We start from the raw sequence: 22,814 nt of genomic DNA, 5'->3' as shown, positions 1-22,814 counted from the left end.
GTTTGAAAAAGAGGAGACTGACTAAACAAACCAATGGTTTAAGCAACAGCCACATTATCAGTTAACATCTAATTAGACAGTCAACTTAACGGAAGACTTAAATTGATCAAATTTAAAAACTATAGTGTGTAAATTGATGAAATTGAAACTCGGGGGCCCATATTAAGAATGAAATCCCAAACCTTTAGGGCGTCTTTTGACGTTAGCCAAAAAAAAACCTATTGGCATCCTAATTATGTTCCAACAGGAATAGCATTTGGTTGGGCTGGTATGGTGAGAGTACTAGCTAGACATAATTAAGTTCATAACTCGTTAATTATCATGTTCAAACTTGAAATTACTAGTTTTGCTTGGACAAAGATAGGTGAGGTGAGGTGTGTTTCTTAGAATTTTGACGACAATGCGAGAGAAAGAATGGCTATTGACTTATCTTCCATGAGCTTTGGGTCAATGATGGAAAAATCTCTAGTGGACTCAGTTTCCATATTTATCCGTTTAAAACATCCATATTCCAATTCCATTAATTTAATATCCCTTTTGGGTCATTGTGAAATACAGTCTCTCCAATCTATTACATTCATTAAGTCGTTTTCTCCATCAGGCTCCTCCTTCTCTCTAAGTTTTCTCTCATCTCCACCGCCCTCTTCTGAGTAGCTGGTGTCTCTCCCGCCGCCCTTCGGGGCGGCTGCTCCGCCACCTTTGGTGTGGCTACCCTGCCTCCTTTTGTGTGGCTCTTTTCTCTCACTTTCGTTTTGTCCTTTTGAAAGCCCTTCCTATTTTGTATTCTCTGTTGCAGACCCTTAAGTCTTCTACTCCTTCCTCTGATCTTTCTCTCCCTTTGTTCTACAGCCCTCACATCTCCCTCATCTCTCTTTCCCTTCATCCCTCCCCCACTCCGTCGACCTATTTCTCTTTTCCCACAAAATCTAAAATCCAAAAGTCCTCTATCCCTAAGATTTATTTGGTTTGCCACTGGATTGCTGCAGTTGTTCTACTCCATCAACCCATTCTCAGATCTCATACTTGGATCTGCACTTGTGGGTTCTACAAATCTATGGTCAATCTTGACCACAACTTGATAGATCATTTGAGTATGACGCATGGGGGCTTGCTCTCCCAAATCCACACTCTACAGATCTCCTCTCTTGGCTCCCATGGCCTTTGCTTTTCTTGTGGCGGCGGCGGCATATCTGTGGGTGGTGACGGTGTCTTATTTTATTTAGGGTTAGATATTAGGGTTTTTGCTTCTTGTGGGCTTTTGTTGTGTTGGGCTTGCTATTTTGGCACTTTAGGTTGGGTTTTTATTTTTTTCTGTTTGAGCCTAGGCAGTAGTCTTATGTTAAGAGATGGACCGGCTCCCCTGGGAGGTGTCAATACTCTGATCTCTAACTTGATTACTTGTTCATAGTGTCTGTTTGTGTTTAGTTTGCTTTATTTTGGGCTGTTGGTAGCCTTGTCGTGCTTTGCTCTTTGTTTGTTGTGTCTGGCTGTTGGTAGTCATGTCTCACCTTGATGTACTGTCTGTTGTTTAATGGAAAGTACATTTGACCAAAAAAAAAAAAAAAAAAATCTATTACATTCATTCAGATTTATTTTGAGGCAGGCAACCCATTAAATTATCTTTTCATTTTTTGTTTTAATCTTTAATTTAAAAGTATGATATTTGGAACTCGTGGTCTGGTCTGTACTTTTTTTGTTGGGTCGGTGAAGCTCATCATAAGAAAGCCCGAATGGAAGCCGCACAAAATATGGGCCATGACTTGAACGGAAAACCCTACTAAAACGAAACAAGACAATCGGCGCCCTTTACATAGAGGAGGGCCATTCTATTTTGGTTGAAAACTGAAATCTAATAAGTGAGCCCATTCAGATCCAACTACCCGATACGCGACCCCAAGACCTCGCTCTCTCTCGCTTGCTCTCTCTGTTTTGGCATTCGGCTCTTTGCTTCGTATAACAAGCAGTGGATGCCTCTACAGTAATTTTGTAGTATATTTTGGAAAATATATTGGCTCATATAGCATTTACTTGAAGCATTATTTTGAGTTGTTTAGGTTCCTTTTTTCCCTTGTCTAAGCAGAGTATAGGTCAGTTGATGAGATCGTCTTTTACCATGCTTTGAAACTTAGATTTTCAAGTTCGAGAACCAAGTTGGGATCAAAACATAGACAAAGTTGAAACCTACTCACTGGAGTCCCAATTGTTCTACACCTCAGTTCAAATATCCTGCAGATTAACTTTCAATCCAATGTTTAGAAAATACAGATTGCAAATCTGTAGTTTATCGTAAGTTCTTCTATATTCAAAATAGTGCTTTCAGGAAAGGTAAATTAGTGCTTTACCTCTCACATGAGCAACAAAGTACAAAACAAGATTGAGCTATGACCAAAAAGAAAAATGCGAAAGGGAAAATCTTATTAGAATGACTTTAAAATTGACTAGGAACTGAATCACCCAAAACACGTACAGTACACCAATTAATCTAGAAAATATATTAACAAATAAGTGATGATAAGGTGGAAGATTCTGATTCTGCAGGTGTTCTTACAGGAGAAGTTAGGACAGGCTTTGGTGGTATTTGCAAGGCTTCAATGCTTCCTTCCAGCATTTCAATCACTTTACTCATGTTTGGCCTATCTGGTGGCTTTGTCTGTATGCACCACAACCCCACCAAAATCATCTTCCTTGCAAGTTCATTTTCCTCTTGGGTCATAGGATTGGGTAATCCTAAATTGCTTCCCTGCTCTAGATGCTTATAAATCCAATCCGGAAAAAAAGCATCAGTGGTGTGGCTCACTTGAACATCGCTGTTCTTTCTTCCTCCAGCCACCTCCAGAATCATCATTCCATAACTATAGACGTCAGATTTAACAGAGACTCCTCCAAAGTTTCTACAGAACACTTCTGGAGCTATGTACCCTATTGTCCCTCTTGCATCCAACATCGACATAATACTCTCCTTCAGGCAAAGTTTAGAAAGCCCAAAGTCAGAAATCTTTGGGCAAAAGTTGTCATCCAAAAGGATATTATGTGGTTTTATGTCAAAATGCAAAATTCGTGTGTTGCATCCACGGTGCAAGTACTCGAGCCCTCGAGCTATCCCAATAGCAATTTCAAATAGTTTTTCCAGTTCCAAGTGTGGAGTGGTTTTCAAAGAATTTTCTTTGTAGATGAACTTCTCAAGTGATCCATTGGGCATGAACTCATATATGAGAGCTTTTTTCTGACCTTCAAAGCAATACCCCAACAGAGTGACAACATTAACATGGGAAGTTCTACTAATGCTTGCAACCTCGTTTATGAAGTCTTCTCCATTCCCTTTGGATGCATTAAGAACCTTCACAGCCACAAGACAACCATCCCGTAGCTTACCTTTGTACACATCACCATAACCCCCTTGACCCAGTTTATCTTTAAATGAGTTGGTCATTTTTCTGATATCCGAAAATTTGTATCTTTTTACTGCTAGAGGTCCATTGTTCTGAATGAAGACCTCAAGATCTTGATGGCTCTTTGTCCTCATGAAAGTTTGCTTCCTACTTTTAATACAGCAAACGATAACACATAGTAAGATCCCACTTCCTGCAGCAGCAGCAGCACCTGTCAGCAGAACAGCGACATATTTTAGGCATCATTAATGGCGAATAAGTTTGATGTATTCTTAAAAGAAATAGGGAAAAAAGAGATGATGGAGGAAATTGCTTTCTGTTGCAGCGTCGGTATACAAAGAAAACAGCAGCTATGCAAACAACTGGGGACAATGGGAGACATAAAGAGGTTGCGATTGATAGTTGGATCAGGAGTGAATATAATAATCTAGTTGGGAAAAGCAGTAAAACATTAGAGAACGGAAGAAATCAAAAAATGGGTTGTTGAGATAATACCGACGATAACCTTTGTTTTCCAGTTCCACGAATTGTCTGCAAAAGCAATCAAACAAGCAGAATTCTTAGAATTATATATATACTAAAACTGATCCGAAATCACTGTTCCTAGACTGTAGCTTAGGAATAGTTATGTTGACTACTGAACAGTAAAATGGCATTTTTGCCCTGATGACCAACGACATAGCCCTTTTGTCCTGTTCGCTTCTCTTCGGAGAAACCAAAGCCGCTTTACCTCTCAAACCCGCGTTCACTTCTCAAACCAGAAAGAAAGCAGCGTTCACGCGAGAGAGAGAGGCCTCAGAGATCATAGTCGTCTTCTCTAATTCTCGGACATGGGTACTTTCAAGGTAAGCCTGTATAACTTATTCTCATATCTCTCCCTCCTTTTCAGAAATGAAGGTTTTGGGGGTGCAGTTTAGGGTTTTGAGCTCCAATTAACGGTTTGTGTTGCAGTTTCCACCAGTATCAGGTTGTTTGGAAAAATGGAAAATTGTTATTGATTATATTAGTATAATTTGTTTACGCACCATCTTTCTGGGATTTTGTTGCTTGCTGAGTTTATTTTCTATGTTTTTCGTTTTGAATCATTACAACTGAGGTATTCTAGCAATCTCAGCCTTTGATTGTTGCTTTTGACTGAACTGGTTGATGATTTTACTTTAGATTTGGATTGTTTGGAGGCTTTTTGTCATATTTGTTAAATAACTTGCTGCTGGATCTTGTTCTTTAATGTAACCAACGGCAATAGACTAAACTAGCAAATATTAGGAAACTTAGACACACAAGAATTATACTGGTTCGGCAGAACTTTTGCCTATGTCCAGTTGTGATTTCTCTACCTAGAGAAATCACAGCTCCTTTGATTAATAATAGAGATTACAGAACTTTTGCAAACCCTAGAACTAATCTCAAAACTCTTGGCTGTCTCTGGCTATTTTTCCCCTCTCTCAAAATAAGCCTTGCCACACCCTATTTATAGATATAGAGTTGGCTTACATGTCCTAAGGCTGATTGAATTCCTATTCCTAAGTGGATTAGGAAATTACACTTATCCAAAACCAAATAGGCTTCTAGAAATCCAAACCTGAATTGAATAAGGAAAACTGAAATTCTTTCCTAATCCCTCTAGGACAAGAATACCTCTAATTTTCCTAAAACAATCCTAAACCAACTAGGACATATTTGACGAGCCAAAATCCTAACAATCTCCACCTTGGTGAGTCAAACCAAGTCTTGATCGTTGCACCCTAGAGTATCTTTGAACCTCCTTGAAGCAGCTCTGGAAATCTTCAAGAGTTTTCACCTTGGCAATCTTCTTCTTGCCTCATTGCACCTCTAGTGAGGAGGTGCTCCACTTTAATCAATCAACGAGATTGATCAAGTTCAAGCAATGCTTGAACTTCTTGACCGGCACTATCTTTGTAAGGAAATCTGCGGCATTGTCATCCGTATGAACCTTTTCAATCCAAATCTCCTTAAGACTCCACCCAATTTCTGATTTTGTGATATCTTGCTTCAATGTGCTTTGATCTTCTAGAAAATACTTGATTCTTTGCCAAGTAAATGGCACTTTGACTATCACACTTCAGCTTCACACAATCTTGGGTGATTCCCATTTGACTTATCAAGCCATTAAGCCAAATTGCTTCCTTTCCAGCTTCGGCCAATGCAATATACTCTACCTCTGTGGTCGACAAAGCTGTAATTGGTTGCAGTAGTGCCCTCCAACTGATTGGTCCTCCTGCATATGTAAACACATAACCAGAAGTTGACCTTCTCTTGTCCAAGTCCCCTGCATAATCGGCATCTACATATCCCAACACCCCCGCATTTTCTTTTTGCTTCTCAAACATAATCCTTCATCGCCAAGAACCCTTCAAATAACGCAAAATCCACTTGACTGCATCCCAATGTTGCTTTCCTGGATTTGCCATGTATCTGGAAACAACACTGATTGCTTGAGCTATGTCGGGACGTGTACATACCATTGCATACATAAGGCAGCCCACTGCATTAGCATAAGGCACTTTCTCCATTACTTGCTGCTCTTCCTCGGACTTAGGACACTGTTGCCCACTTAACTTGAAGTGAGCTGCCAAAGGAGTCGAAACTACCTTTGCTTCTTGCATGTTGAACTTCTCAAGAACCTTCTGAATATACTTGGCTTGTGATATCCAGATCCTTCCAGCAGTCCTATCTCTCTGAATTTCCATGCCAAGGATCTTCTGTGCTGCACCTAGATCCTTCATGTCGAACTCCTTGCTCAACATCTTCTTCAAGTCTTGAATTCTAGACTTGTCTTGACAAGCGATTAGCATGTCATCCACATATAGCAATAGCAATATGATCATCCCATCTTGGAACACATGATAGTACACACAACAGTCATATAAACATCTTCTAAAATTGATTTTCAGCATGAAGTAATCGAACCTCTTGTACCACTGTCTTGGAGACTGTTTCAGGCCATACAGGGACTTCCTTAGCTGACATACTAGGTTCTCTTTCCCATATTCAACAAATCCTTCTGGTTGAGCCATGAAAATTGTCTCCTCTAGATCCCCATGAAGAAATGCCGTCTTCACATCCATCTGCTCAATCTCCATGTCATGCTGAGTTGCCATTGCTAAAAGCAATATGATAGAAGTATGCTTGACTACGGGTGAAAAGATCTCATCATAATCCACCCCTTCCTTTTGTGAGTACCCTTTAGCCACGAGCCTTGCTTTGAATCTCACGGCATCTTGTTCATGTAGTCCTTCCTTTTTCCTAAATACCCACTTGCATCCAACTAGCTTTCTATCTTTGGGCTTAGGAACCAACTCCCAAACAGAGTTCTTGTAAAGAGACTCCATTTCTTCTGTCATAGCACTTATCCAACTATCTCGCTCATCACTTGCTATAGCTTCTCGATAAGTAGTTGGATCTCCTTGACTAATGTTGAGAGCGTAATTAACTTCATCTTGGTCAAACCCAAACCTGTCAGGTTTCTTCTTGTTCCGATTAGGTTTGTCCAGTGCTATGCATCTCTGGAATGCAGGTGGATTGTTGGTTGGAGTTCGAACCCTTTGGGATGTCTGGCGGATTAGAGTGTCTTCAAACTGCCATGTTTCTTGCTCCACCTGATTCCTAACTAGTGAACGATGCTGATGCTCTTCTTCTTCCTCAGAACCATCAGATTCAGCATCTTGCTCAATTTGCTCCACCTGAGCTTCTTCATCTGAACTGATTAATGGAATCTTTGTTGCTTCAATTTCAGCATTGTCTTTCTTCTCCCTACTGCTCTCGATTTTATTCAGAGGCATGGTTGTCTCATCAAAGACAACATCTCGGCTGACAACCTTTTTCCTGTTGTTGATATCCCAAAGCTTGAAACCCTTCACTCCTTTCTCAAAACCTAAGAATATGCAATGCGTAGACTTTGGTTTGAGCTTGGATCTTTCATCTCTTGGAATATGTGCGTAAGCACTACAGCCGAACACCCTGAGCTTGGAATAGTCCACCGGCTTCTCAGACCATACCTCTTCTGCACTCTTAAAATCGAGAACTGTAGATGGTGATCTGTTAATCAAATAACTTGCATGATTAACAGACTCTGCCCAAAAACTATCGGGCAATCCTGCATGAAATCGCATGCTCCTCTCTCTCTCTCCATGAGAGTTTAGTTCATCCTCTTGGCAGCTCCATTTTGTTGGGGATTCTTTTTTACTGTGAAGTGCCTTACAATGCCTTCTTGCTTGCAGTAATCGGTAAACTCTTTACTTGTATATTCACCTCCATTGTCACTTCTCAGGTACTTGATCTTTCTTCCAGTTTGATTCTCGGTTTTTGTTTTCCATTCCTTGAACTTTGCAAAAACCTCGGATTTCTGCTTCATGAAATAAACCCAAACCTTCCTAGAAAAACATCCATGAAAGTAACAAAATACCTAGCTCCACCATTTGATTTGGTTAGTGCAGGGCCCCAAACATCTGAGTGAATATAGCTGAGTTGCTCCTTGCTTCGGTTATCTGCACTGCTACTCGCGAATGATACCTTCCTTTGCTTTCCAAGAACACAATATTCACAAAAGTCCAGTTTGCAAGATGACACGCCTTCCAACAGGCCTTGCTTGTGTAATTCTTGCAACCCTTTCTGGCTTATGTGCCCGAGCCTATGATGCCAGAGTTCAGTCTTGTCTTCTATAACTTGATTTACAGAAACAGCTGCTCCCCTGACTATAGTGGTCCCAATTAACTTATATAGCTTATTGGGTTGTAGGTCACCCCGCATTACCACCAGTGATCCTTTGGCTACCCTGAGTCTTCCCTTTTTAGACTCGTACCCATAGCCGGCCTCATCTAAAGTACCCAAGGAAATCAAATTCTTTCTTAGTCTAGGGACATACCTAACGTTTCCCAAAGCTCGTATCATCCCATCAAACATTCTGATTTGAACAGTGCCGATTCCTTTTACAGGACATGCAGAATCATCCCACATTAAAACTTCCCCACTGCTGACTTCTTTGTAAGTATCGAACCATTCTCTTACTACACACATATGAAAGTGCATCCGGTATCCAAAATCCAATTTGCGAAAGCCTTGGAGCCTGATGTTACTGAAAGAAGCTCCCCGTCACTCTCATGCTCGGTGACTGCACTAGCTGAACCTGAGCTTCCTTCCATCTTGGCTTTCTTCTCTTTCCAAATCTTGCAGTTCCTCTTCCAATGATCGGCTGAACCACATACGAAGCAACCTTCCTTCTTTTCCTTTTTCTTCTTGGATTTTGACCTACCTCTGTTGCCTGTTTTCTCTTCCTTGGTCTTTTCCCGCCCCCTCTCCTTGCCTTTGGCATAAAGGCCTTGAGAGCTTTCAGTTATATCATCTAGTTTAGCATATGACTGAAGAGCTTGAATTACGTCTTCAAGCTTGAGGGACTCTTTTCCAAACATTAGAGTTGTTCGAAAGTGCTTGAAAGACGAAGGTAGAGACCTCAGCAAGATGATAGCCATATCATCATCTTTGTAAGTTTCTTCGACCTTTTGAAGATTAGTTATGCAATTCTGGAACCTGCATACGTGATCTTCAACATCACCTCCTTCTTCCAGTCGAAGTCCGAATAGTTCATCCTTTAGAAAAAGTTTATTGGACACGGTTTTGCCCATATAAACATTCTCCAACTTTGTCCATGCTTCATGGGCAGTCATCTTTTCAGTGATGTGTGACCGAACTGATCTTGTGAGATGGATCTCGATGGAACTCTTGGCCTTCTTGAGAACCTTAGTCCATGCTGCGTCTGTCATGCTTGTCGGCTTCTCACCGTTGAGTGCATCAACCAAATCTTGCTGTATCAGTACGTTCTTCATCATCCTTTGCCAATCCGTGAAGTCATCCTTGCCGTCAAAAGGTTTTAACACGGGTCCGAGATCCGCATTCATCTTCCCTTTAGACATCGTAGAACTCTTGAACCTGGCTCTTGATACCAATTGTTAAATAACTTGCTGCTGGATCTTGTTCTTTAATGTAACCAACGGCAATAGACTAAACTAGCAAATATTAGGAAACTTAGACACACAAGAATTATACTGGTTCGGCAGAACTTTTGCCTACGTCCAGTTGTGATTTCTCTGCCTAGAGAATCACCGCTCCTTTGATTAATAATAGAGATTACAGAACTTTTGCAAACCCTAGAACTAATCTCAAAACTCTTGGCTGTCTCTAGCTATTTTTCCCCTCTCTCAAAATAAGCCTTGCCACACCCTATTTATAGATATAGAGTTGGCTTACATGTCCTAAGGCTGATTGAATTCCTATTCCTAAGTGGATTAGGAAATTACACTTATCCAAAACCAAATAGGCTTCTAGAAATCCAAACCTGAATTGAATAAGGAAAACTGAAATTCTTTCCTAATCCCTCTAGGACAAGAATACCTCTAATTTTCCTAAAACAATCATAAACCAACTAGGACATATTTGACGAGCCAAAATCCTAACAATATTTTATTTTAAATTCTTTTGGGCTCCAAACAAGGAATTGATTGGATTGTTTGGAGGCTTTCTGGGATTTTGTTGCTTGCTGAGTTTATTTTCTATGTTTTTCGTTTTGAATCATTACAACTGAGGTATTCTAGCTATCTCAGCCTTTGATTGTTGCTTTTGACTGAACTGGTTGATGATTTTGCTTTAGATTTGGATTGTTTGGAGGCTTTTTGTCATATTTTATTTTAAATTCTTTTGGGCTCCAAACAAGGAATTGATTTTTAATACATGAGGTTGATCAACAAGAAGATAATTTTTTAGAATCTATGTTGGTAAATGAGTGATTGTTGATAACCTTTCTTTTCTTTTTCTTTCTTTTGTTGCATCAATTATAATAAAACTTCAATCCAATTTAAGCAAATGCACAAATTGGTTAATCAGATTCCACGAATTATGTGTGAATGATGTGCAAATTCATAAAAACAAATGTATTCATTCATTATAATGTATTAATCAATTATAATGAATGATGTTAAAAAAACTGAGTAGTTAGTCTTGACCAAAAGTTGATATATTAAAGCTAATGAACTAATGAACCAAAAGCTGATGCATAAAAGCATGCTCAGGGACCAGTGTTGCTTTTCATATTTGATTTTCAAGTCTATTGGTGTGTCAAAATAGCTGGGTTTAATGTATGCTAGGAATGTCTCATTGGTTAAGTGTCAATAAAATCTTTGTTTTTGTTCTCAATCTGGCTGCTCCTATCCATATATATAATGACAAATAGCATATTTGGATAATCAAATTTGTTCTTTTTCTTCCTTTTCAAAGTTACTAGGTTTAATTGTAACCGAAAAGAAAGTTACTAGGTTTAATTTGTGCTTGCACACAATTTATAATTTATTATCCATTTAGCTTAACAAACTTATTAATGGCACTCTCTGCATATTTTCAGGATTGATACTCAATCAAATAAAAGTCGATTTCAATCCCTCTTTCGTGTATGAGCCCTCATAAAGATGACATTTATATGCTTTTGTTGAAGAACTTTACGAAATATTCATTACATTTTTGTGTTGTTTTACCCCACATTGTATTTCAGTATCTTCTTGAGGATGTTGCTTTGGAGCCCAAACGGTTGAATAAAATCCCTGTAGGTCAGGAGCTCATGCTTTTTTTTTAAAACTTTTGCAGGGAACTTTTTACTTGATGTGGATAACTATCATTCTAGCCATGACATTGATTGAGGAGCCAATGTGTTGATTCATGCAGTTGAAAAACTCGGGAGCTTCTTAAGGCAATTTCCTCTTTTTCCAAATGCTTTTCTGGTTGGTGGTGCAGAAGACTTCTTTATTATTGAACTTGCAGTTCAGATAAATTTTGAAGCACTCTGTGCTGCAAGTACTTTTGTTGAGTTTTTGTTCTCACATTGCATTGAATGAGGTCGATATTTTCTTTACTGGTCAGCTTCAAAAACTGAAGGTGGAATCAGCACATAAAACTTCTCCAGGTAATATTCTAACCAATTTTTAGGTTTAAGATTTAAGGCATCAAGTGAACCTGGTATTATGGTGGCTTCGGATTATTGACTTATTTATTGTGGTGCTAATTAATTAAACTCAAGTTATTTGTGCCTAATGAACCACAACTGTAATAATTTTAGTTGTAATATATGTGTTTGTGTGCCTATTTGTTTTTTGGTATATAAGCAGACCGCTGTCTTGCATTCTACATACTGAGGCTGATAGATAATTTTGATGAATTAGAACTTTATGATAACTTGAAGAAGACTGGTATGGGAAATATGTGGGATTTGAAAATCTGTCTTCATGTGGGTTTGATTTACCAAGCAGATTTTTGCTGATTTTTGCGTTGAATGGAGACTTAAGGAACTTAATTACATACATTTTCCCTGTGGTTTCTTTCCATACAGATTTTGCTCAAGCTAATTTTTTGGTTTAATGAAAAGATTGTGCATGCATAAAATACTCAAGCTAATTTCTTCTCCGATTTTTCTGTTTTTTCTTCCTTTTTTTTTTTTTTTTTTTAAAACTATGTTTTCTTTTGATATTTTGCAGGTGGTCTTTCGTTGCTTTGGATAGAGCGGTTCGGTTGGTGTTTTCAGTTCTGTTAAGCAAGGGGTGAGTTTCTAGGTTGAAATTTCAATTAATTGTTTTAAGTTTTGTGAATATAGCATAGGAATTAGCTAATGGCATCAATTGACAATTGGTTGGTGTTAATTTGTTGTTGTAATAATAGGTTTAGATGATTACAATATTTGAACATGTTGGTAAATCCATTGAGTGTTTTGGCAATTGGGTAGTTGATATGTTCCCCGTCTATTTTCATCGCTTTATACACATTTCACGCAATTTTAAAACCCGCAGCATCGCGCGGGTATCTTTTGCTAGTATTAACTAAACATATATCTTCTGAAAAGTCAAGTTACTACTCTACACACAAGTAGATCAGCCAAAACCTAGCTACCAAATATTTTGCTTTTTTAGTTTATATGTGCTTCAAGTAGAAATCTAACGGGACAAAGCTTCTGAGAAACAAAGACAAAGGGGGGGAAGAAATATTGCACCCCATTAAGGCTACTCATAAGTCATAACCTTGCGGCAATTCGACTAATAAAGATGTATTGCGCACAAATCAAAGTAATAAAAGATGATATGCATACCACCGAAAATTGGACAGGTTTCCTCAATGCATACGTGGCATTTACCAACCACTGTTAGCACTTAGCAGACGTTATGGGTTGTACTTATTTTATTTTTATTTTATCAACAGGGAAGGGTAACCAGTCAAATAGCATCAGTTCTGGTGTCAATGTTCACTCAGGGAGGGTTTATATGCAACTAATATCTGAATTCAGATGGAAATGGAATAGGAAAAGGCTCTAATGAACCAACAAACTCAAGATGAAATAAAAACAGAGCAAAGATAACAAAACTTGTTGATGAGGTAGAGGCTAAAGCAGAGCAAAGAGAATGGCAGTTGCACATTTCACTTTGGACAGACAGAAGGATCACATGTTTTAGTTCTCTGTAATTATAATTACTTAACTAATCATTTCTTCTATGGGGGGTTAATTGCAACTTAGTCAGCCATCCCATTTCTAATTAAAAGTTCGTAATCTGAAGTGGTATCTCCAAATTCTGACTAATTAATGGAAACTCCAAGCTTAAAAAGGTTAAACCAGGAAAATTATGAACCGGGAAAAATAAGAAGGAATTGACATGCGTACCTCCAGAACTTGGACAGGTTTCCTCATAAGGTTGGCCCCCGCAAAAGCAGAGAAAAGAGTCAGTGGTGATGTTGGATCCGCAGGTTCCATTAGAGAGCATGCATGGCCCACAGAGCTTCCAGTCGGCATAGTACTCAACCCTGAAGCCTTGCTTCAAAACTTGTTTCAGTACATCCACCGTGTAATTCTCAGGCGGACGATCAACACCCGTCCACATTATGGGGACTCTGATATTGTAGGGGCAGAAGGTCTCATTCTGACCAGGAGTAAGACTCGAGATAGAGTCGTCTATATAGATCGCAAGATCGTTTTGGGTACCCTCTATTTTGCAAGTAAAGTTGTTTGCGATTGACTGATTGGTAGGGACGCAGCCATAGAACAAAGTCAGGTTCCGAACAGCTTGAACGTAAGCGAAACGATCGTAGTCCAAAGTGGTGTTGACGAGCCTGCTAGGGCAAGGACTGTCCCAGAGGTCTACGCGAGCAATTGTGATGGTGTGAACTTCCCTGCTAATGTTCAAGACAAGGAAATCTTGGTCTTCAATTCTGATAACAGTGTTTTGATCATCTCGGCAGGTGAGTTGATAGCCTTCTCGCCCGCAGTGTTGGGGCCGACTGTTGGCTGCCCAGAAAGGGTAGATTATGTTTTTAAGCAAACCGCAGTCGTAGGTATTGCGGCACTCTGTGTATCGAGCATCGTCATTGCAAAGAGCAGAGGGGATCAACGTTGTGATCAAGTTGAAGATGATGAAGAGGATGGGTAGTCTTAGGAAGATGTGGGCTGTGGGCATGGTCATCTGCAGAAGCTAATGGAGAAAATTAGAATTGGAGAATGAGAATGATGATGAGCTGGTTCGGTATAGTCATTCGTAGAAAGCTCATGGAGAATCAGAATAGAATTGGGCTGGTGAGATGATAAGCTAGAATCAGAATAGAAGTTTCAAAGGTGTGTTTCTTAGAATTTTCCCGACAATGCGAGAGAAAGAATGGCTGTTGAGTTTTCTTCTATGAGCTTTGTCCTTTGTCCCTTGTGTGAGTGATTTTGGTCAATGGACATTTCTCCGTTTAAAACATTATGGACGAAATTAATGTGCTAATTATTATTTTCAGATGGGTTGGAGTCAATGAAGCAAGAGGTGACTGATTACCCATTTGGTTACAACACAGACTAACTGTCCAGGTAGTCCAGATTGATGAATGCGCAGGTCATAAAATCTACAGAGCTAACTCAAGCGGATTGATATTCGAGTTGGGTTATTTGGTGCATTATACTTTACGTAAGCAACCAAAAAAAAGTAAATACAGATAGAATTAGCCCCTCCGGTTCGGTTTGATAATGAAAGGACTTGAGGTCCTTTTTGGTGGGCTGAATTGAATGGGATATTTCCAATTAAAATGGACATGTATCTAACTATTATTTGGTGGGCCTTTGGATCCAAGTCCCAAATACTATGGTCACCTCCCTCCTTTCCATCCATCCCGTTCCTCCTCTATTCTCCTCTTTTCTCTTTCTCCTCTCTCCCTTATCCTCTGCCCAATCTCGCTATTATCTCTTTCACGACCTGGGTCTTACTCAGTTTCATCATTGAACTTCCGCTGGTTCTTCAGTTTGTGAAATGGGTGAAATCGGTTGTTGGGTTGGTGGGTCCAATGGCTGTGCAGAGATAGCACGGAGCAAGGGCAGTTGGTAATTACTGCCTGAAGAAGAAGTTGGGTCCACTGCTACTCTTTCTGTAGATGTGGAGTTGGGCAAGGAGAGGTTGGAATTTGGAAGCGAGGAAGAAGAAGAGGGGATTTGAGGAAAAGGATTTTTGTAGAGAGAGAGAGAGAGAGAGAAGGCTCAAGAGCTCGTTTTCTGAAGAGGAAGCTGTAACGTTCCCATTTCGTAGCTTTTCTGATACAGGTATCGGATCAGATTCAGTTTTCGTTTTCTTATTGTATATTCACGTTTCCTTGCGTTTTCTCAGCAACCAAACGGTTCGCATTTCTCTTCTTCTCTCATTGTTCATCTCGCGAATTGTTTGACCCATCAAAGGAAGGTTTCAGACGCCGATTCGATTGACATTTTTGGGGCTTGAGATTTTGCATATGGTTATTGTTAATCAAAAAATAAAATAAAATTCTGATTTATTAGAAAAAAGAAGTGAATTCCAGTATGTTGTTTGGTGCAAAAATGAATAGGACTGGACTCTAAGCCTATCCAGTCCTTGTTAGCCCAATCTAATACTTCAAATTTCGTTCTAATCAGTCCAAATCAGCTGCCGATTCAATACTTCAAAAAGCCATCTGAAGATGAGTCGGAGATGCCACACTTGATGATGCTACTTTTCCACAAATGGGTTTAATATATATATGGTGAATTTATGTTCCGGTTATCACTACCAGTACCGCATTCAAAGTTGGAGTTTGCACTGTTGCTTTGTAGTAGGTAAATCACATTCACAGATTTAGGGTGATGATCCGCTGCTGCTAGGCCCAGGTGTCCATTTTGATCGAATGCTGATCTTGACATTGCCCCAGCATGATGGTTGGGATATTGCTCCACTACAAGATCATCTATTAGATCAATGTCCCAAATTAAATTTCAAACTGGCTGAATGTGATGGAAAACTTCAATTGACACCACTAAGAGAGTTGATGGACCAAATTGACTCATAAAAAACTTCAATGACCCAATTGAAACTCGGTATAAGTTCATATAACTTAAAAACTAATTATAACATACCTTGTGTCAATAAGGCAGTCTCATTCAAGATTGCGTCGACCATTTCCAAGGAATTCCAGTTTGCATAGGCTTCCCTCACCAAATTCTCAATCTATGTCTGCGAATTTCAACACCACATATAGTTTAGCAAACGAATACACAACCTGAATAGGATTATTACTAAAGAAGAAAAGAAGAAGATTGTGCGTATATATGAATTCATACCCTATTGATGTTGCTTAGGTCCCTAGTAGGGAAAACTTGTCCATTAACCATAGCTCTCTACACTTGATATATCTTAATCAAGAAAAGCGCAAAATGAGCACCAAGATGAATGAACATTTTGTTACCCATAACGCAGGTTCTGGCATGCTTTACTGTTACCTCCCACATTTTCTCTGACATTCCAACGCCTAAAATCTGGTGGTTTTAAATATCATGAAAAAAGTTACTGTTAGCCAATTATTTGGAATAAGCATGAATGTAGGAAAATGCATAAAGTTGTACATACTCGTACCCTTCTTAGCTTTGACCGGTCAACCACAAACAACTTCAAAAAGTATTGTACTGTGTTAATGTTCTCCGAGGCTAGCTTCTTGTGAAAAGCTCCATCTTTCCCAATCTTCTCCAGGCGCCAAACTTCATCTTCCAACATGGGTGGATGATGCTTCTTGTACACTTCACATCAAAAATCTGGGATTTGGTTGCTTGCTTGCTTGCTACTTAGATTAATTTCTTACAAGACTCACAGATAAATGCAGTAGAATAAAATTTGTATGCAGCTAGGCACGTAACTCCAAAATGCATGAAATAATTCTGGCAACATCAATAGGATCAACGTTTGCAAGACTGCACACAGAGGAAAACAAATTATTAGAATACCCTTAGACCCGAATCATCGATCCTCTGATAAAAATATATGTATGCCACAAATATTTATCAGAAGTGGAATACTGCTACTCTTTATGGGCCATGTTAGTGGATTTTTACAGAATGCATCCAATCCTTTAATCCAACCACCAAGACTACAACCAAATATTTACACAGAGAATGCATCTAACATAGTCCCTGAATATGGGCTATGTTTCTTCAACCACCACAACTACAACCAAGCACACAGAATACAGATTGCTTTAAAAAATAAACACAGAAAAAATTTGAAAGCATAAGCAAAAGCATGCCATGTCCTAAACCCCTATGTGCCGTATCAAATACAAAATGTTTCTCTACATGTCTTTAACATATGAATGCATCCCTCCTTCAAGAACTATGCCATTGAAATAAGCTCATGAACACAGACAATCTCATTGTTCCAAACAGGTAGGTCCTAAAATGAAGGAGCTAAAGGAAAGCTAATCCGCAATGTTTGACAGCAGTAGTGGGAAATCACTTCAAAAGCCTCAAGACATGGATTCATACCATTAGCATCTTACCAGCTCTTAATTCATTGATATAGAGTTGCCTTCCCCTTGCTGTTTCGGTAAACTCTGGATCTGCAGAAAATGAATGCAAACATGTTCCTCAATGTATATATGAGACATAGGAAACAATGTATATATAATTATAATGAACATAATGGTATGATTAGTGGAACATACAGATTCTATCATCAGATAACAAGATAATTAACCAATCCGACCACAAAGTGAAAGCCTAGCCAGCCAAGTATTGAAGCACTACCTTTGGATAAATTTTAAAATATATATAAAAATAAAAGAAGAAAACCTCTGAACCATCATCGTCATCTGGGGAAATTCGTCTTTTAACTCGTCTCTCTTCTTCCTCTTGTGCAATATTCATGTTAAAAAGTAATACACATTTGTACTAAAATTATATAGAAATGTCTTGAATAATCTAGAAAAATCAAGAAAGATTGAGAGAAAGTAAAATATCTATAACTAGAGAAATCTAGAATCATGTGAAAAATTATGACTAAAGACAAATATCTCTAGAGCAAGACTACATTAACTAGATATTATATTAGAATAATATAGTTAAATCTAGAAAGTTATATAATCTAGTGGCTGTAAATGTACAAGCCAAGTCGGTGGAACTTGTGCTATGTCGGTTGTAGACTCCTATATATAGCTATTAGCAGCACATATGTATTTATTCAAGGAAAACTTGAAATCTACAGCTGCCTAACTCCTCCCTTTAGCCAACCCTTGTATCCAACCAATTCTAAAGCCTTGTACCCTTCTTATTTCAATCAATAAAATAAAATTATTTTGTTACCCTTTCAAAAAAGCTTTCTATTCCACATAAAGAATATTGTCCTAAATAAATCAACTATTCTCTAAGCCTCTCTTCTCCCTTCAACTAACAATTCAGTTAAAACAACAGTTACCATGAGAAACAAATACAGAATATTACCTTTCAAAAGTTAAAAGAATTAACCTCTTCATCTTCATCTTCTTGACTCAAGACCTTCTACCTGAATCGTTTCTTATAAACAACCTGGGCAGAAGATCTATCGCCATCTGTATCCAAGAGAGAAAATGTCTTCTGCTTCTTCACCAACATCGCAGCTTCCCTCTCTTGTTTCTGATATAGCTGATATACACGAATAACAAGCAGGAAAGCCACGATGCTATAAACAGATAAAACTGGAGGCTAAATCCTAAGTCTACACATTCATTTAATTTGGAATAAGAACTCACATTCAAACCAGATTCTTTACGGGGCACTCTTGCGAAAATGTCTTCAGCAAATGCACTTGTTTCGGCCGAAGAGGACAACCCAAATTCTTTACGGGGGTCGCGGGTCGCGGCCTGGTGGTGGTCGTCGCTGGTGGAAGCCTGGTGGTGGTGCTCTGAGAGAGAGAGAGAGAGAGAGAGAATGAGGGGACGGCTCAGAGGAGGCAGCGTGTTTTCTTTAAAGTCAGGGAAAAAAATTATAAAGAAAAAAGGACCAGACCCGCCCAGGCCGCTAGGCGGGCGCCTAGGCCGATTTGACTTTTTTTTTTTTGGGGGCATATATTCCTACAAAATCCGTTATTTCTTGGAGGTCTTGATACTCTTGGTAGTTTGGGTTGGGTTGGGTCATGCAAGTGAGTGGTTTGTGGATTTGGTCTTTAGGTCGATATTATTAAATATATATTAATTAATTAAAATGTGATTTAAAATATGGTATATATTAAACATTTTAAAATGATAGGGAATGATATGTTTTGTTTCATCCAATTAAATGATCAAGAGCGAAACCCATGATAAGTGATTACAAAAAATTGTAAATGGTGTTGTAATTTTGTTTATGTTGTATGTGATGACATTGGGTACACAAACAACCCTTAAGGCGATATATTCCTTTGTACTCAAGTTCGATATCCTTTCTCATATATTTAAGTAATTTAGAATATAGTTTTTTCAACACACAAAAAAAAAATAAAAAAATTAAGTGATGCTGATTTTATCATCACTTTATTGTAAAAATTCACAAAAGGGCATTGTTTTGTATATATATATATTTTTTCTTTTTTTGATTTAAAGACAAGTTTTGTCTATAATCATCACATAAAATAGAAATAGAGAATCATAATTAGTTTCATAATACATATATTTACATAAGCAAAAAAAGGTAAATGCAGATAGAACCAACCCCACTGGTTTGGTAATGAAAGGGCTTGAGATGCTAAAGTAAATCGCCATCTGAAGATGAGTCGGAGATGCTACACTTGATGATGCTACTTTCGACAAATGGGTTGAATATATATGGCGAATTTATATTCCAGTTATCACTACCATTACTGCACTCAAAGTTGGAGCTTGCACTATTGCTTGGTAGTGGGTAACCGACATTGACAGATTTAGAGTGATGATCCGCTGCTGCTAGGCCCAGGTGTCCATTCTGATCGAATGCTGATCTTGACATTGACTCAACATGATGGTTGGGATATTGCTCCACTACATGATCACCTATTAAATCAAGGGTATGTCCCAAATTAAATTTTGAAACGCGGTGTAAGTTGAGATACCACTGAAATTGAAAACTAATTATAATATACCTTGTGTCAATAAGGCAGTCTCATTCAAGACTGCGTCGACCATTTCCAAGGAATTCCAGTTTGCGTAGGCTTCCCTCACCAAATTCTCAATATATGTCTGCAAATTCTCAATTCCAGTTTGTGTTAGCAAACGAATAACACAACCTAAATAGGATTATTTCTAAAGAAGAAAAGAAGAAGATTGTGCATACCCTATTGATGTTGCTTAGGTCCCGAGTAGGGAAAACTTGCCCATTAACTATAGCCTTCAACACTTGACATATCGGGTTCAAGAAAAGCGCAAAATGAGCACTACGATAAATAAACATTTTGTTGCCCAGAACACAGGTTCTGGCATGCTTTACTGTTACCTCCCACATTTTCTCTGACATTCCAACGCCTAAAATCTGTCGTTGCAAAAAAGTTGATGTTAGCCAATTATTTGAAGGTAAGAAAATGCATAAATAAAGTTTTAGGTATATTTGTACGGTACCTTTCTTAGCTTTGACCGGTCAACCACAAACAACTTCAAGAAGTCTTGTACTGTGTGAATGTTCTCCGAGGCTAGCTTCTTGTGAAAAGCTCCCTCTTTACCAATCTTCTCCAGGCGCCAAACTTCATCTTCCAACGTTGGGGGATGATGCTTCTTGTACACTTCGACATCAAAATTTGGGATTTGGTTAGATTAATTTCTTACTTACAAGACTCACAGATAGATATTTTTATGCAGCTAGGCACGTAACTCCAAGCCATGACATGTAGAAAAGTTTTGCACTTCGAGAATTACAAACAAGAAAAGACAAATCAAACCTCTTCCCATTCAACTTGATCATTAACTTGTTTAAAGGGCATAAAGCATATCAGGGAAAGAAAAGAAAAGAAAAAGCATAAAGGCTACCATTGACCCAAGTCATGAAGATGAAGACAGGCCTAACGCGTACAAAAAAGTACAATTATTGAACAAAGAATATTTGATTGAATTCTGGCCATATGAAAAAGTAATGAAATAGCAGATGCAGAGCTCTAGGTTGTTTGTTGACTCAAATAATGTTCACTAGTTTTTTGCAACTTTGGCAACATGCATGAACTTAAAGAAATGGCCGTGGTCCCATTGCTCTAGAGGTCATCGCAGACTGTTCGACTCGCTGTGTAAACATGATCTTTTGATACAATATTGCATTGTATTGTGTTTGTGATGGTTGACTTGGATAAAACTATCGAGTCAAGCAGGTTGGTAAGGTCACGTCCATGAAAAATAATTTAAAATAAAATAAAAAATGTATGAAGTACTTAGGATGTAAATATGAAATCCAATTCAATTTTAAGCACCGAACAAGACATGTATACTTACATTCTCCACGATGATCTTTAACAACGAAAGCATCGGTGATGGCCTCACGGATCCTTGAGCCCTGATAGGCGCTTGTGCCTGGAGCCACTCTTGCACCAAGCCTAAACTTTCTGCTCCTAATCCAGCTGGAATTATCTGTGAACTCAATCTCCCCAATTGCAGTAAGCCCATCTCTCACAGTCACATTTACGTCCCCAGTGAGCAATGGCCGCTTCCCAGTTCTCTCCCTCAATATGTTGCTCTCAAACTCTTCAGTCGTCCAATCGTCACGGCCTCCGGTCGGGAAGTCCCCGTCAAGAACAACAATCTCCACTTTGATTGGGTTGGGTAGATCGCTAGCTATTATTTGGGCACCATTACTGTTATTGGTCTTGTCCACGATCTGGATTTGAATTGGGTTGTTGTCTTCATCTGATATCTTGCTTGCGGTGAAGATTGGGAGGGAGAGCTTCTTAGCAAACACTAGTTGTACGCTGGATGGCTCTAAAGCTTGGATTCTCATTGAAGGAGACCTTGTCATTGGGCGGAGTGAGCACCGTCTTAGACAGTGGTCAACCTCTTCACTCACCTAATAAAACAGATCAAAATTAAATTAGCAAAAAGATCGATATGATTAATTAAGCTCATATAATTAGTTAAATAGAGAAAAGGCTTAACGTACCACCCTTCTAAGCAAAGGCTCCAAGGATGAGAAAAGGCTTTGCATGGAGTTCACCAGAACCACTTCTCCAATCACACTGTCAAACGAATAAGCACATGTAATTATAATAAGTAGTTAGAAATCAAACAGTTGTAGGAAATCAAAGATATAAAAAGAATATCAAAAGGAAAGAAGAAGAAGTAGTAGTTAGACATACGAAGCAAAAGAAGGTCTAGGTCTCTTCCGTTTTTCGTTTGGCTGATCTTGGTCGGATTCTGCATCATTAAAGAACCGTTTGGCGGCCATTTTCTCAGTTCCAAAGAAAAAGAGAGAGAGAGAGAGAGAGAGAGGGTGATCGATGAAGTATTCTTGAGGGTTAGGGATGTCACATATGCCATGGCTTTATATATATACAAAGAATGATGAGCAAAATATTGAAAGGGTTGGTAGAATGAAGTAATATAAAAATGAAGGTTCCGGGAATGGCCTAGGAAACAGCTAGGTAGGAGAGAAACGAGATGGCCTAGGTATACATGACGCTGGACTTTTGACGTCAACTTTATATATATTTGCTTCATATTCCAATCAAACCCTCTTTCTGTCTCTTCTATTTGGTCTTGGTCATATTGATAGGGTCCTCCACTGATAACAAAGTCAAAAGTCCCACGGTTGAGATGTATGCATCGTCACAGAGGGGTGCCAACAATCAAACTATATCAACCGTTAGATCTCTATATATATACATGCATGCATGTGATTGGTCACACCAATTTAGTTATTTATTAATTTATATGCGGAAATGTTTGGTTGGGGTCAGGATAGCCGTGTAGTGTAAGTACAAGGATGCTAATTTTGGTCAATAACTGCATTTCTGAGAAGGATCTAATTCGTATTCATGTAGGGCCTCTAGCTAAGATGGTGATGTTTTAAACATTATTATATGATTAATTATAGATTAATAACCAGAGAGATGCCCCATGGTATGATGGTAAGACCAAAAAAGAATTGCCATTATTAGGTTGGGTGGGGTGGGGTGGGGTAAA

General features: G+C 38.7%; 2 protein-coding genes and 2 long non-coding RNA genes across 18 annotated transcripts; 1 reads left to right on the top strand and 3 right to left on the bottom strand.

The window, feature by feature from the left end:
• Positions 1–2,289: 2,289 nt before the first annotated feature.
• LOC110754047 (LEAF RUST 10 DISEASE-RESISTANCE LOCUS RECEPTOR-LIKE PROTEIN KINASE-like 2.1) lies at positions 2,290–15,152 on the bottom strand. Of its 2 annotated transcripts, XM_021955045.2 has the most exons (3): positions 13,096–15,152; positions 3,885–3,920; positions 2,297–3,600 (listed from the first exon to the last, which is right to left on the bottom strand). In XM_021955045.2, exons 1-3 carry the CDS (start codon positions 13,889–13,891, stop codon positions 2,495–2,497), a joined length of 1,938 nt encoding a protein of 645 aa, XP_021810737.2. In that variant the 5' UTR covers positions 13,892–15,152; the 3' UTR covers positions 2,297–2,494. The 2 variants fall into 2 exon arrangements, with proteins under 2 accessions (XP_088109361.1, XP_021810737.2); XM_088253235.1 differs by lacking the exon at positions 3,885–3,920 and having other exon boundaries at positions 2,290–3,600.
• LOC148294650 (uncharacterized) lies at positions 4,000–12,411 on the top strand. 6 transcript variants are annotated; one of them, XR_015835898.1, is made up of 5 exons: positions 4,000–4,234; positions 10,948–11,002; positions 11,118–11,173; positions 11,313–11,355; positions 11,924–12,411. It is a non-coding gene; the product is annotated as an uncharacterized LOC148294650 (long non-coding RNA). The 6 variants fall into 6 exon arrangements; XR_015835902.1 differs by lacking the exon at positions 10,948–11,002 and having other exon boundaries at positions 4,080–4,234; positions 11,040–11,142; XR_015835901.1 differs by lacking the exon at positions 10,948–11,002 and having other exon boundaries at positions 4,080–4,234; positions 11,040–11,173.
• Positions 15,153–15,204: 52 nt separating the features above from the next.
• Positions 15,205–18,787, bottom strand: LOC148294649 (uncharacterized). 9 transcript variants are annotated; one of them, XR_015835913.1, is made up of 7 exons: positions 18,172–18,787; positions 17,232–17,291; positions 16,310–16,647; positions 16,183–16,218; positions 16,024–16,095; positions 15,820–15,916; positions 15,205–15,650 (listed from the first exon to the last, which is right to left on the bottom strand). It is a non-coding gene; the product is annotated as an uncharacterized LOC148294649 (long non-coding RNA). The 9 variants fall into 9 exon arrangements; XR_015835907.1 differs by having other exon boundaries at positions 16,316–16,647; positions 18,172–18,786; XR_015835906.1 differs by lacking the exons at positions 15,205–15,650; positions 15,820–15,916 and having other exon boundaries at positions 16,079–16,218; positions 16,316–16,647; positions 18,172–18,351; positions 18,459–18,783.
• Positions 18,788–19,291: 504 nt separating this feature from the next.
• SARD1 (Calmodulin binding protein-like protein) lies at positions 19,292–22,230 on the bottom strand. The gene is made up of 7 exons (XM_021955146.2): positions 21,989–22,230; positions 21,793–21,868; positions 21,132–21,699; positions 20,274–20,434; positions 19,993–20,187; positions 19,802–19,898; positions 19,292–19,712 (listed from the first exon to the last, which is right to left on the bottom strand). Exons 1-7 carry the CDS (start codon positions 22,075–22,077, stop codon positions 19,429–19,431), a joined length of 1,470 nt encoding a protein of 489 aa, XP_021810838.2. The 5' UTR covers positions 22,078–22,230; the 3' UTR covers positions 19,292–19,428.
• Positions 22,231–22,814: the final 584 nt, after the last annotated feature.

Source organism: Prunus avium, chromosome 5 (assembly GCF_965620075.1).
Source record: "Prunus avium chromosome 5, drPruAviu1.hap1.1, whole genome shotgun sequence".
In the NCBI taxonomy this organism is placed as follows: Eukaryota; Viridiplantae; Streptophyta; class Magnoliopsida; order Rosales; family Rosaceae; genus Prunus; species Prunus avium.
The sequence above is the reverse complement of the archived record's forward strand: the minus strand, read 5'-3'. Positions and strand labels throughout refer to the sequence as shown.

Bases quoted from the DNA above. Each gene is read 5' to 3' on its own strand.
- SARD1 (XM_021955146.2), bottom strand. From the start codon at position 22,077: ATGGCCGCCAAACGGTTCTTTAATGATGCAGAATCCGACCAAGATCAG. The intron at 21,700-21,792 runs GTACGTTAAGCC...CTGTTTTATTAG, and splicing joins AGCCTTTGCTTAGAAGGGTG to GTGAGTGAAGAGGTTGACCA. The intron at 19,899-19,992 runs GTATGCACAATC...GAGAATTTGCAG, and splicing joins ACCTAAGCAACATCAATAGG to ACATATATTGAGAATTTGGT.
- LOC110754047 (XM_021955045.2), bottom strand. From the start codon at position 13,891: ATGACCATGCCCACAGCCCACATCTTCCTAAGACTACCCATCCTCTTC. The intron at 3,921-13,095 runs GTACGCATGTCA...TTGCTTTTGCAG, and splicing joins AACCTGTCCAAGTTCTGGAG to ACAATTCGTGGAACTGGAAA. The intron at 3,601-3,884 runs GTATTATCTCAA...TTCTGCTGACAG, and splicing joins GAAAACAAAGGTTATCGTCG to GTGCTGCTGCTGCTGCAGGA.